Raw genomic sequence first — 13,919 nt, 5'->3', positions numbered from 1 at the left:
TTAGGGTGTTTAAATCAGTCAATAGGCATTTGCTAACAAATTTGCCAGATGTTGCATAGAGGCTAGAAATACAAAACAAAAATAAGACATTTGCTGTTATTTATTAGATATTGCATAGAGGCTAGAAATACAAAAACAAAAATAAGGCATTTCCTAGCCTGAAGGCACTTATATTTTAGAGGTAATAAGAACATGTTGATGAGATGCTGAGTCTCTAGGTGGCTTGGCAAGGAGAGCCAGAAGTACTGAAAAAATTACTCCCTAAGGCAAACAAAGAAGAACACTGATGGAAATCAGTTTAACCTCATAGTTCCACCTTCCCTGGAGGTCATGGGTAGCCCCACCTTGTTGTGTCTAGTTAGAAAACCAATTTATGTCAAAACTCCTCTCCCCCCAGGATAAATTTCCCCTATAACATATTATTTTCTAGTTTTCCCAGCAATTTTTGTGAAATAGTGAGTTCTTCTCTCAAAAACTGGAGTTTGGGGATTTATCAAATACAAAATTACTGTAGTCTTTGGTTACTATGTGGTGTGTATCTAACCTATTCCACTGATCCACCATTCTATTTCTTAGCCAGTACATATGGTTTTGATGCCTGCTGCTTTATAATATAGTTTTAGGTTTAGTACTGCTAGGACACCATCCTTTATATTTTTTTCATTAATTCCCTTAATATTTTTGACCTTTTGTCCTTCCAAATGAATTTGTTATTTTCATTTAAGAGCTTTTCTTTCTTTTTTTTTTTTTTAGTTTTTATTTTATCTGTAACAAAAAGACATGAAATCTCGTGGGAAAAAAATGAAGAAAGATTATTCTTTAAGCCATAGGATGTCTGGTGGATGTTTAGATGTCTCAATAGGACTTTGACAAATAAGAAGCAACCAGTTTTGCATGCACAAATTGGGATACTTATCAGAAAGGGCTCTGCTTAGATTTTGAAGCTTTTCTCCAGGTATAATATCTCTTGTCTCAGTTTTGGATAGAGTATTTACTTTGAAATTAGGCAGAGAGGAAAAGAGAGAGAATCAACAACGAGCCTTGTATTTCTCCAGGATCATAGAAATGTGCCATTTCCTAAAGAAATTGCTGCTTTGGAACAATTTATGCAGTTGCAGGAATTTCCAAGGGAAGTGAGGTTGGTTTTTTCCTTGGGCTCCAACTCATCACCATTCTCCATCTTGCTGGCACTGCCATCTGGAGCTCAGCCTTTTTTCTGGATACTGACATCAGTGTCCTGGCTTTACCATCCAACACTCATGCGACTGTCAATCCTCACTTTCCCTTCTGTTTGAGAAGGGCTGTAACTCTTCCTGTAGAAAGGAAGATTTGACTGGAGAAAGTTTATGCTTTCTGAGGGATTTCCATGAAGGCTCAGGGTTTGCCATGTAAGTAACTTTGCTCTTTTAACACCACAGGATACAGGTGAACTCCAAGAATTCAAGCTAGCAAAAACATGTGAAAACAAGTCTTAATGACTATGCTATGTTGTTTTTTCTCTATTTCACCTCACAATCATCATGATTAGAATCGTTTATGTCCTCTGTAGACAGAGTTAGAAGCGATGATGAGCCCTTGTCAAAGTGGAAGGGCAAGGAAGGAAGAAATAGCATCACTCTTGGATGATGTTTGGAATTCTTTCTCTAGAAGGTCCTTTAGATCCACAGAAGGCCCAGCCAAAGCATATTCTGAAGAAGTTGCCAGCATACCGCAACTATTCCTATTACCACAGTCCCAGTAACCACTGAGTCTAATGCTGGACAAGGCATTGGCTCAAATTTAAGTAAGGGATTTTGGGCAAGTTTCTAATATAAAGCATGATTATAATTTTCTTTGAAAGTTTTCATATTATTGTGAAAGGGCTTTCTATTGCTGGGCAGAGAAGTGGCTGTTGCTAAGATGTCATCAAGATGCACTGACAGTGACAGAGTTTCTCTTCATGATGAGGGTGGGACAAATAAGACTCTTATCCTTGAAACACTCTGACATAGGAGTCAGATCAAAACAGAATCCTTTCAAGGAAAGTTGGATTCTCCTTTCCATAAAGTGCAATATCATTGGCTGGCTCTCCAATAGATAGGGAAAGGGGCCAGTGTTTTAGATTTAATAAACCCTAGAGTGCCCAGTTTCTTCCTTAAAAATGGCCTGTCTACATAGATGTATTTAGGTAAAATAACAATATGAAAACGGCATGAGCAATATCAATCTGCATAAAGGGCAAATCATTGAGAGAGGAAGGGTAGGAAACCCTAAAATTATATCTCTAGTCATAATCAGGTAACAAGGAATATTCAGACCAGGGAACACAATAAAATAAAAATCCCACCTTTAAAAATATCAGTCATTCCAGATGCATCTGTTCACCTATATACTTCTGATCTGGCAGAAAAAAAAAGAACTAGGTCCCATGGAAATCAGAACCTACTCTTATTTTAAAGACATTTCTTGCTCTAACTCATGGCTATTTAGCTCCCTACTAAAATAGCACTTTTGTACTTTCATCCTAGAAAAAAGACTAGGTGTCCTGGAAGACTGAGCATTAGGGGTATAATGTTAGAATTCACTTCCATAGCATGTCTTGATGTTGATTTGTGCTTGTTAAGACTCATCTCTGCTCTTTCTCATTAGACAAGGTATGTGGGATTAATCCACTGTCCATAAAATGAGAGCTGAGAAAGGATGGGAGAGGTGGAAGGGTTAACCACAAAAGAGAGGTACCTCCATTTTTTTGGTTCTATCTGGCTTTCACCGAGCGCCTGAATCTAATTTTGCTGATGTTTGAACATAAATATATAAGTGTGTGTGTGTGTGTGTGTGTGTGTAACTACATTTAAGCATATGTAGTCACATACAACAGTAAACTCACATGGATGTCCATTCAGAAACATAATTAGATCCAAAAGCATTCAGCTGGCCAAAGTCATTGTACAAAACCAAATCTTCATTCAACTCATTTGATTACCTAGCTTTAGGGGATCTTAGCAGTAGATAAAAGATCCATTGATAAATTTCTCTGGTCTTCTTCAGACAATGCAGGAAGGTAGCCCATGAGGTCCATGGTATCTTTACAAATTTTCTGTAATTTGACTACCTTGTCATGTGGCAAAGACCAACGCCAGGCCTGAGAAATGTTTCGGGCATTCCTGGCGTCTGTATAGAAGGGATGCTTTCCCATGCCCTTGCCCTGTGTGATGTTATGCACCCAGATTTGGAGATGAGGCAGGAAGGGTAACCCTGCAAATTCATACAATTTGGAGGTTTGGGTCAGTGGGTCCTGAACCAAGTCTTCATAGCGTATCAGCAGGTAGCGTTCCCTGAGGGAGTCTGGTAACAACTGAGCTGCCTCGTGGATCTCCTTGTGGCTTTGGCAGATGGTTTTCATCATGTAATAGGGATGGTCCTCACCCTTTATTCTATCCCATTGCTTTCCCATGACAATATGGCTGTCATGCAGCAGCTCCTGTTCAGTGTTTTGTCGAGAGCGAAACACAGCCCTGGGGTCTCGTATAAGGTGAATGATCTTCAGGTTGAGGGAGGGGTCAGTCAGCAGTGGGTGGAGGGTCTTCAGGCTGAAGAAGCGTACCTCCTTGACTACCACATGACTGTAGGATTTACAGACTTCTTCTATGGTGCTGAAGGGCTGCTTGCCACATAGGGTCTTGCAGTCAGCCTGGGGGATGATGGCTTCCCTATTAAAGAGATGGCACGCAGGTGGGGAACACAGAGCCCTGCTAGTCTCCCATTGGAAGAGGCTGGACTGTTTCCTTGGACCCCAGGCCATGTAAGCATCAAAGACACTCATGTCACAGAGGAAGACTGAGCGAACCAGGTCTCTCACGGCCATCTGCAGCTGCCCAGCACTCCCAGAGGAGAGGGTTAACCACACGTGCCAGGCCGGCTCCATCAGATAAAAGACATCCGGGTGCTGGCTGAAGAGCTGGCCCACAAAGGAGGAGCCCGAGCGCCAGGAAGACAAGATCAATACATGCTTATGGCTTGACTTTTCTGTTGGAATAGGACAAGGCCGGGGACTATAAAACTGCTGGAAGAGGAAGAGGAAAACTAAAGATTGGAACACCAGAAGTAATAACAGCCTTATTTTTTTAATCCAGAACATTGTGCAGGAAACAAAAAGGCAACCTGTTGGGGACAAGAAAAATGGATTGTATGAGACTGTTGGTTGTCCATCTGCTTGCACATCCTCATTTTAGTTAACCAATTTTAACCTACCAACTCCTACTTTGCCATAGCTCAGACCAACAAAGCTTGACCACAGTTCCACCTCACCACTTCTCCCCTTTCCCAATCACCTCCTGAATTCTACAAATGTGAATAGGTCCTGGAGCTCAATCTCGTTGACCTTATCACTTAGAGTAGGAATCCTTAACTTGGGGTCCATATGCCCTCAAATGGTTTAAAAACAGATTTCAGGAAATCCATGAACTTACATGGTAAAGACTAAACAAAACAAAAAACCCACAAAAAAAACCCCAAATTAATATCTTTATTTCAATAGAATTGGTTTTCTTTGTGTAATCTTAAGTAATTTTTATGTATTTAAAAATATTATTCTAAGAAGGGATCCATAAGCTTCTCCGGCTCACCAGAGGGGTCCAAGATACCAAAAAAAAAAAAAAAAAAAAAAAAAAGGATAAGAATCTCCAAGTTAGAATTTTATAGAGAAATGTCAATTGTGGCCCCATTTTTTCCACTCAAACACTTCCTTAGGTTACCATAACCTAATCAGTCATCAGAGAATTTGATATCTTTTCTCCTCACTATTTCTTTCATGATGTGAAAAAAACAAAGAGAAGAAACCCAACCAAAGAATTCTCTACCACAAGCCCAGTTTTAAGAGAGAAGAAAGATTGGTCTTCTTGGAATCTGCAGGAATTGGTGAAATCCAAAGGCCATTGCTTGATGACTACTATCTTAAAATTGAGTTTTCCTTTCATTTCTTTTTCTTTTAAGAATTTTAAGTACAATAATCAAACTAGATATGGTATAAATCTTTAAGTAGAATTTTAAAATTCAACTTGTTTGTATTTTGATGAAGAAAAATATGAATTATAAAAAGACAAAATATGAGCAATAACACTACATATATTTTTAATACCTTTCTGAATCTTGCTGTATAACTAAAGACCTATTCCCTTTCTTTCTCTTGGTTAAAATATTGTAATAAATGTGTAAGCTGTACTCACTCTGCTGTTCTCACTTTGTAAATACTTCACATGAATTCCATTGTTCTTCACGTTCTCTATATTTTTCTTTTTAAAATTTATGTGCTTTTATTTCTTTCATGCTGTCAATTTTTTTTTTTTAATGAAACTGACTAGCCATCCCTCTAAAGTCAGGGAACAGAAATACAGCAATATGAAAGAAAGAATATATTTTAAAAGAGCAAATAAGAAGCCATAGACAAAGAAAAATCTAATAACTGGGAAATTCAGGGATACAAAATAAGGCAGCCACAAGAATTTGACTTTGGTTATGGACATGGGAAGTTGCAGGCTGATTTATGTTCAATTTCTTCACAGACTTCCTTTGGAAAGCCCCTTGTTCACTCCCATCCTGAAGAAATGGTAAAGTTGCCATCTTATCCAGAACAAAAGAAATACTATAATGATATAGTAATTATACATCCCATTAATTCTATCATTTTTCATCCATCTGCTTCAGACAAATGGAATGAAGCCAATCAATATATCATTTTTAAAAAGTGTGTGTGTGTGTGTGTGTGTGTGTGTGTGTGTGTGTGTGTTATTAAAAGTAATCATCTGTGTAAGGGATGTAAGGATATATTTAGGAGCAGAGTTACTGGAGAGATGAAGAGCAAGGAAGATAGGCAAGTTTCTGGTTGTCCCAGGTGTTTGAGGAAAGGAGAGATTAGAGAGACTGTGATTATTCATTTATCTCATTCCTGTTTGACTCTTTGTGAGTCCATTTGGGTTTTTCTTGGCAAAGATACTGCAGTGGTTTGCTGTTTCCTTCTCCAGCTCATTTTACAGATGAGGAAACTGAGACAAACAGGGTTAAGTGACTTGCTCATAGTCACATACTACTAAGTATCTGAGGCTACATTTGAACTCGGGAAGAAAAGTTTTCCTGACTCCAGACCCAGCACTCTATCCATTGTGCCAACTAACTGGCCATAGAATGACTGTCAGTGTCTAAATAACCACCAAGTTTGCAAAATAGTCTTTCCCAGAAGCCAGAAATATTTTCCTTTTCTATTCACAGTTCTCCATCAAATTAAATTAATGAAAATGCATTTATTAATCCCCTGATGTATATCAGGGATTATACTAGGCATTAGGGATAATCTAAAAATGAATCAGGAATAATAATATTTATAGGGGATTTATAAAGGAATGGTAACCTGGGCAGTCGCAGGGATTTTTAGTGGAGGGGAAGAGGAGACAAAGGAAGAGGGGGAGGCAAAAATCATCTCTGGATTGTCAAAATATTACACTCAAACTCCTACCTGCAGCCTCCTCTATTTTGCTCCTTGCTCTTTGCAATCTTATTGCATGTTTTCCTTGGATTTTAAAAAGCCAAATGGATGCAGAAAAATAGAAAATTGCTCTTGTTTCTGCCATATAGTGTGTGAACCAGAAAGAGGACTCTTTTCTGGCAAGAAAGAAAGGAAATAGGCATTTATCAAGCACTTCCCAATTAATTTACTTTTCAATTAATTTTTGGTCTGTTTTTCCATGGTCCTTTATTACATGTAGTTATATTTGCATTATGATCTGAAAAGGATGCATTTACTATTTCTCCTTTTCTGCATTTGATTTTGAGGTTTTTATGCCCTAATACTTGGTCAACTTTTGTGTAGACAGCAGAGATATTTTGAGAAAAAATAGTTTTATATAAGAGAAAAACCATGACCATCTATCTCAAACCCATTTTCATTCATATTATTGGAAATAGCTTTATGCTGCTGTATTCTGCATAGCTTTTACCAGATCATATTGAGGCAAGAAAAAGAAAAGCATTTCCTTAATTTTTTCAATTAAGGAAAAAGAAATATACCTGAACACTGAAGTTCACAATTGTAGATTTGGTGTCTTTCTTGTTATTACTTTGAGAGGTTACAAATCAATTTGTTTTTCTGCTTGTATTTTTATACAAAGTACATTCTCTATATGGCTACTAAATAAAAGCTACTTAAATCGCTACTTTGTAACATTTTCTCTTTGAGTAAGGATAAATAAAAAGGGAAATAATTATTAGGAGAAAAAACCTGCTCCCTGCCACAAATTTCTAGTTTGCTTTGTCAACATAAAACTAAGAAATTTTATATCATGGGAGAGGTGGGGAGAGAAAGGGGGGAAAAAAGAATAAAATAAAAGAGAACAAAAAAAAACCCCACAAGGAAGGAAAGAAAAGGACAGTTATGAAAACATGTCTTCGATATTATACATGCATTCTTGAAATGGAAATTTATTATTATATATTTTGAATCCTCCCTGATGTTCTGCTAGGCACATGATAATTTTTTTTTCTTTTTTCTATTTTGTTTTTTTCTTCATGACGCTAGGCCCATCTCTCTATCAATGGACATATTATGAAATATACATAGATTATGATATATACACATATCATATATATATATATATAAATCTATCTACCTCTATCAATCTCTCTCTCTCTCTCCCCCTTTCTCACCCCCCCTTCCTTTTCTCTTTCTTTCTATCTACCAGTATACCACCTAGTTCCCCAATACAGATACATTGGGTCCATCCCATATTGATAAGTGCTTGCAAAAAGAAAAAAAACAAACAAAACAAACACCACCATAGTTTCTCTATTATCATTGTTTGCTTGAATGAAGTGGAAGAAAAATTCCATGAAGAACTTGATGTCCCATTTGCCCCCAAATCAAGTATTATATACTCTGAATCATGGGAACATCAATTCAAATTTGGGGGAAAAGAGAGGATGGGGAAACTAAATAAAAATGAATGGTTAAGGAGAAAAATGAGAGGTCAAAAGTTTTATGAGGTATGAAGTTGCTGTATAATCTCTATTAAAAGCTTCTTAAACAGTAGGTCACAACCCCACATCAACATCACATAACTGAATGAAGTAGTCCTGAAAAATTTAGCAGCAGTAAAAGGTATCAAATATTCCACCAAGATTCAATTCTTCATGTAAAAATAAATAATCACATCCAAATCATTCGTATGCAATTTGCTTTCATCTTTAATAAGTGGTAAAATTATATGTATACCAAAAATAGTTCTAAAATAAATTTCTTCATGGTTTATTATCAGGAAATGTTTGATTTGCTAACCTATTTTATATACTTTTATACCAGGGTCATATAAAAATTTCTTGGGGGAAAAGAGTTTGTGAGTGGAAAAAGGTTAAGAAGCCCTGATCTATATCACAAACAGTCTTCCATGAAAGAATTGGTGGGTGCTAGCCATGGTGGGCATCTAAGAAATTATCTCAAAGAATGAAAATTGACAGTTACAACCAGACAAGAAATGAAAAGATTCCCCCTCCCCACACACAAAATAATGCCTAACATTTCAATACTATTTCTCCATCCAGGATAGTGGAATTGCCACATTTAGATCCTAACTTTAGAGATAGGAAGACTGAGGTGCTTATGGAAGAAATGAATGATGGGACAAAGATTTAAAAAAAGAGAAAGATGGGAGAGAACAAGGATGGGGAAATGGCCATAGTAGATCAAGTAAATGTAAAGAGGAGATACTTGGCTGAAGGAAATTTAATTGCAAGGGCATAAGGTATCAGTATCCTGAAGGAAGTGAAGACACAAAAGATATCGGGGGGGGGGGGGGGGGGAATTTTCCAACAATCTTAATACCCAGAAAAGGTACTGAAGAGAACATCAGTAACAACCAATTTAAGTGCCTTCTTTCTCATCTAAACAAAAGCTTTATGAGGATCATCCATACACAAATTGACTGCAACACAAAATGAATATTTTAGTAGGGGATTCCAGCAGGCTTTTGCAAACACTGCTCAACAATAGGCCTCATCTTTTATCATCTCACAATTGACTGAAAGATGTAGAGAATGTAAGATCCCATCATGCTTTTCATTTATCAATTATTGCTTCTTCCCCCCCCCCCAAAAAAAAAGCATCAACTTGGGAAAACACAAAACACTGCCCCATAGGGTATTAAAAGTTATGAGGTATTTCCCACCCATATATTAAGATCACTTAGGACTTCTTGAAAGTGCAACTTGCCCTTTTCTAAAATCTCTACTATTGGCCAGGATTGCTTCTGATTGATGCTGTAAGCAGATAACAAGGTCAGAAGTAATTCCTGTATGAGTCAGGTAGTTTCATAACAAGGGAAAAGTTACTGTTGAATCACAGACTACGCCTCTAATTTAAGCTATCCAACTTGGTAAATAGTTAATAATGGCTCCTTTTGCTAACTGGATCAAGTCTGTTCACTTTCATTTGGAATTCAAGATACTTCATAATTTGATCATAAGTTTCCAACTTTTTCTTTTATGACTTCTCTTGACAAATGACAAATGTTTGCCATTATTTGAATATAGCCAGATTTTGTTATTTCCTTTCCTTTGTCATATCATCCCATATATCTGGGATGATCACCCTTGCCCAACATATCTCTTCCCCCCCACCTTCCAAAAGGAATATCTAACTACTGTTAGGACCTACTTCTTCCAGAAAGCCTTTCCTGATTTTCTAGATCAGAAGTGATTATTTTTTCTCTCTGGGGAAAAAATAATGATATTCACTGATATTTATATAACACGTTCACTTGAGAAAAACACTTTATAGTATATTTCATGCAATCCTGTGAGGTACCTTGCACAGGTAGCTGCACAAAATTATACATTTTATAGATGGAGAAACTGAGCCTAAGAAGTGTTAAGTGACTTGTCTGGCAACCCACAGCTAACCAATAAGCATTTGAGACAAAATATCTATATATCATAATGCTTCAATGTAGAATTGTCCTAATATGTAGGTAATAATAATAAGATGCATCTTCCCAAGTTCAGATTTGGCCTCAGACTTGTCCTAGCTGGGTGACTGTAAGTCACTTCACCCTATCTGCCTCAGTTTCCACATATGTAAAATGAGCTAGAGAAGGAAATGTGAAACTGCTCTAGTATCTTTGCCAAGAAAACTCCAAATGAGGTCACACAGAGTCATATGTGAATGAAACAGCTCAACAACAACAAAATATGTCCTTTTATTTTCCAATCTGTATAGCTCTTTATATTTTGGTTTATTTAACTATTATTGTTTTATTTTATTAGCCCATGTTGGAAGTGGAAACTAGTTATGACTATGGAACTTAAAATTAAATTGAATTAAGAAATGAATAGGAAATTCTACAAGAAGCTTAAAACCAATTTAAGAATTTTAGATCCCAGGCCCCACAGCATTGCCTCAGTTCACTATTGACAGAACTTCTGGATTTTCCAACAGAATTACCATCAAACTAAGAAATTCAACAAGAGGGACATGGTAGGAAGCAACCTTAGTAAGGAAGATGAGCAATAATAGAACTTTATCCTTAAACTATTGCAATGATTGGGAGAAGGGACAGACATGGTACCACTACGACAGTCTCTAGGAATCTATTAGGTAAGTACCTCTAGTATGGAATGCATCAGCAATTTCTGATGTTCATATGATCCTGTTAGATATATTTCATTTCATTTTCACAGCATCTCTCTGAGGTAGACAGGGTAAATACCATTCTGTTTTGTAAATATAAAATTTAATGTATACATATATCGGATTTAACATATATTTTAACATATTTAACATGTATTGGACTATTTCCCATCTAGGGAAGGGGAAGGGGTCAAGGGGGGGAAATTTGGAACAGAAGGTTTTGTAAGGGTAAATGTTGAAAAATTAGCCATGCGTATGTTTTGTAAATAAAAGGTTATAATAAAATAAATTTTAAAAATATTTTATAAATAAAAATATATGTATATAAAATTTACTTGGTGATTAATTGGTGATTGATATATAAAGAAGCCCAAGGATTTAGAGTTTAGACTCACAGAACTTTAGAAACTAGAAAGCATTTTAGAATTCACATTTTACAGCATAAGGAAACTGAGGCTCAGGGTGACTCCAAAGTAGATCCTGACAATTTCTCCCACTGTGACTTTGATCAGGCCTCTTCCTTTTTCTGGGTCTCAGTTTTCTCAACTGCAAAGGCTCTGAAATGGTCTTATTCTATGATCCCAAGAACTCTTCTTGCTAAGTTAGGAAAGAGCTTCCTGAATGCAGGCAACACTTCCCATCTCATCCTGTGCCTCATGCCCTGCCCCTGGGCACAAGGGAAGCTCTAGCAGCCCAAGGGCAGGAGATGCACACAGAATAGCTGTGTTCTTACCCTCTTGCCCTGTCTGGCTCCTTCCCCTGCTTGGCAATCCTGGCAGCTTCCTTCTGTTGCCTCAGGATCTCCTCTCCTCCAACTGTCAGCCTCCCACTATATTTTGCATAGCTGTTCCTGAGCCAGCTTCTTTTCTGGGAGCAGTTTTAGTGTCTTCTTGCAGCCAGGAAATGACCACACCTTCCAAGACTGGTACGAGATGGACAGACAGATGGCAGAGCCTGTCAGGGAGCGGTGCTAGGGACAGCTCTGAGAGCCACATGCCAAGTGGTATGAGAGGGTGACCACAAGAGCTAGAGTCTCGGGGAAGTTTCCCTCCTACTGGGCAGGGAGGAGCAGGGGAGGAGGAAGCAGGGTGACTCTGGAATGTGGACTCCTTCTGGGTCAGGAGCTTGCTGACTGCCTCAGGAATGGGTAAGAAGCGAAGGAAAAAGGACCCCAAAGCCCCAGATCCTCCAACCACCATTAGGATGCCCCAGCCTCCAACGTACTCTGATAATAGAAAGCTTGCATCTTCTAGAGCTTCCCAGAAGAGCAGAAAAGGTGAAAGCTGGGCTTCCCTCTTGTGAATCACTGATATCCAAGGATGAGAGCAAAAATAGGTTAAAAATCTCCTGCCCTCTACTCAGTGGGAAGCAGAGCTTCTGCCCTCCTCTTATAAGAGAAGAACACTAACCTGCCTGGGGAGGAGTATAATGGAGGGTGTTTGGGGAAAGAATGGAAGAAACGTGATCTTTTCTCTTTTCTGCAGCTGTTGGCTAATGTCATCAGACCTAATAAATTTTACTACATTTCTACTTTATGTGTCTCCTAAACAATTCTTGGGACCTGGGGAAGCTAGCTTTGGGCTTACCTTTTTCTTTGATCTGTATCAATGAATATTTTAATTTGCTTATCAACCAGCAGAGGTGCTTAAACCTCATCACTGCTACAAATCACCAGAAGCTGTGGCTATACTCCTAGTTGTTTTAATTTGTTTTTCTCTCAGAAATTCTTGCTGGTTTTATCTCCTTAAAGATGGGAGAGGCTTGGGAACACTCTTTATCCCCTTCAAGCGAATAAATGTTTGCTAAACATCTTGTATCTATTTATGATTTTACCTAAAGAGAAATCATTTTTTAAAGAGTCTTGGTTCTGTTCGAGTTAACAATTCAAAGGGATGATTGTCTGCAACTCAAATAACTATATAACGCAAAAGAGAACATGAAGAACATAAAACAGACGCTAGTCAAAAGTTATTCAAGGTCTGAGGAAGATAAGATCATTTCTGACTCACCCTTTTCCAAACAATTTACTTCAAAATGATTTATAAAGAGTAACTTTAATGTTCTGTGACACCAGAAATTTGTCAGCTTCCTTTAGTCCTTGCTTTAGTAGCCATATCAGCTTCATACCAGGGACTTGAGAATGATTTAACAATAGGAAAACAATTCTTTAAATTTTGACATTTTTTGAAAGGTACTAATCTTTCTTAATCCTATGTTTTCTGGTGTTTAAAATAGGAATGGGTGTATATTTTGCAAAAAAGTCTTTTCAGCATCTATTGATATAATTTTATATTTTAAAATATTATTTTGTTATTAAAATGGTAAATTATATTTGTAGTTTTCCTAATATTGAACCAGCCCTACATTCCTGGTATAAATCCAACATAATCATATTGTGTAATCTTTGTGATAAGTTGCTATGGTCTCCCTGCTAATATTTTATTTAAAAATTGAGTGCCAACATTCATTGGTGATATTAGTCTGTAATTTTTTGTCTGTTTTGACTCTCCCTGATTTAGGTATGAAGACCATACTTGTGTTATAGAAGGAATTGGGTAAGACCTCTTCTTTTCCTACTTTTCCAAATAGTTTATTTAGTATTAAAATCAATTTTTTAAAATGTTTGATAGAATTCACCCATAAGTCCATCTCATCCAGTATCTCCCCCCCCACTTTTGGGAATTCATTTATTATTTGTTCATTTTCTTTCCTTTCTTGGTTCCTTTCTCTCTTTCTCTCTTTTTATATTTTTGAGATAGAATTATTTAGCTAATCTATTTTTAGTTCTGTTTATCTGGACATTTTATATTTTTTATAATATCCATCCATTTCATTTAAATTGGCAGTTTTATTAGCATTTTTTTGCTTCAGAGACCAATTTATTGAATATAATTTTATAGCAATTGTGTCTATTAAATATGTATTTAATAGTTCTGCTTTTTTGCATTTGTTTATGAGGTTTTTAATGCTTATTTGTAAAGATATCAAGCACAGCTGAAAAAGATACATGTTCAGTATACTCTAGAGGTCCAGCATAGGCATTCTGATGTTTCTTTTTTTTTGCTTATTTGATAATTAGATTTTCTTAGGTCTGAGGGGGGTGAATTGAGATCCCCCAATATTATAGTTTTATTGCCTATCTCTTCCTGTAATTTTTCATTTCCTTTAAGATGCGATGCTATTTGGTGCATATATGTTTAAGAATAATATTAATTCATAGTCTTAAGTAGTTTTCAGCAAGATGTTATTTTTCTATTATATCTCTTTTAAT

The 13,919-nt window shown here is 36.8% G+C and overlaps 1 protein-coding gene across 1 annotated transcript; it reads right to left on the bottom strand.

Moving 5' to 3' along the window:
• Window positions 1-727: 727 nt before the first annotated feature.
• On the bottom strand, window positions 728-11,951 carry LOC100926101 (carbohydrate sulfotransferase 4). Its single transcript, XM_031950013.1, has 2 exons — window positions 11,382-11,951; window positions 728-4,140 (listed from the first exon to the last, which is right to left on the bottom strand). The coding sequence occupies exon 2, from the start codon at window positions 4,115-4,117 to the stop codon at window positions 2,969-2,971; it is 1,149 nt and encodes a 382-aa protein (XP_031805873.1). The 5' UTR covers window positions 4,118-4,140; window positions 11,382-11,951; the 3' UTR covers window positions 728-2,968.
• Between the last annotated feature and the right edge of the window lie 1,968 nt (window positions 11,952-13,919).

Source organism: Sarcophilus harrisii, chromosome 2, assembly GCF_902635505.1.
Source record: "Sarcophilus harrisii chromosome 2, mSarHar1.11, whole genome shotgun sequence".
Lineage (NCBI taxonomy): Eukaryota > Metazoa > Chordata > Mammalia > Dasyuromorphia > Dasyuridae > Sarcophilus > Sarcophilus harrisii.
The sequence above is the reverse complement of the archived record's forward strand: the minus strand, read 5'-3'. Positions and strand labels throughout refer to the sequence as shown.

What these genes read in the sequence shown, in the direction of transcription:
- LOC100926101 (XM_031950013.1), bottom strand. Translation starts at nt 4,117, where the DNA reads ATGTTCTGGATTAAAAAAATAAGGCTGTTATTACTTCTGGTGTTCCAA.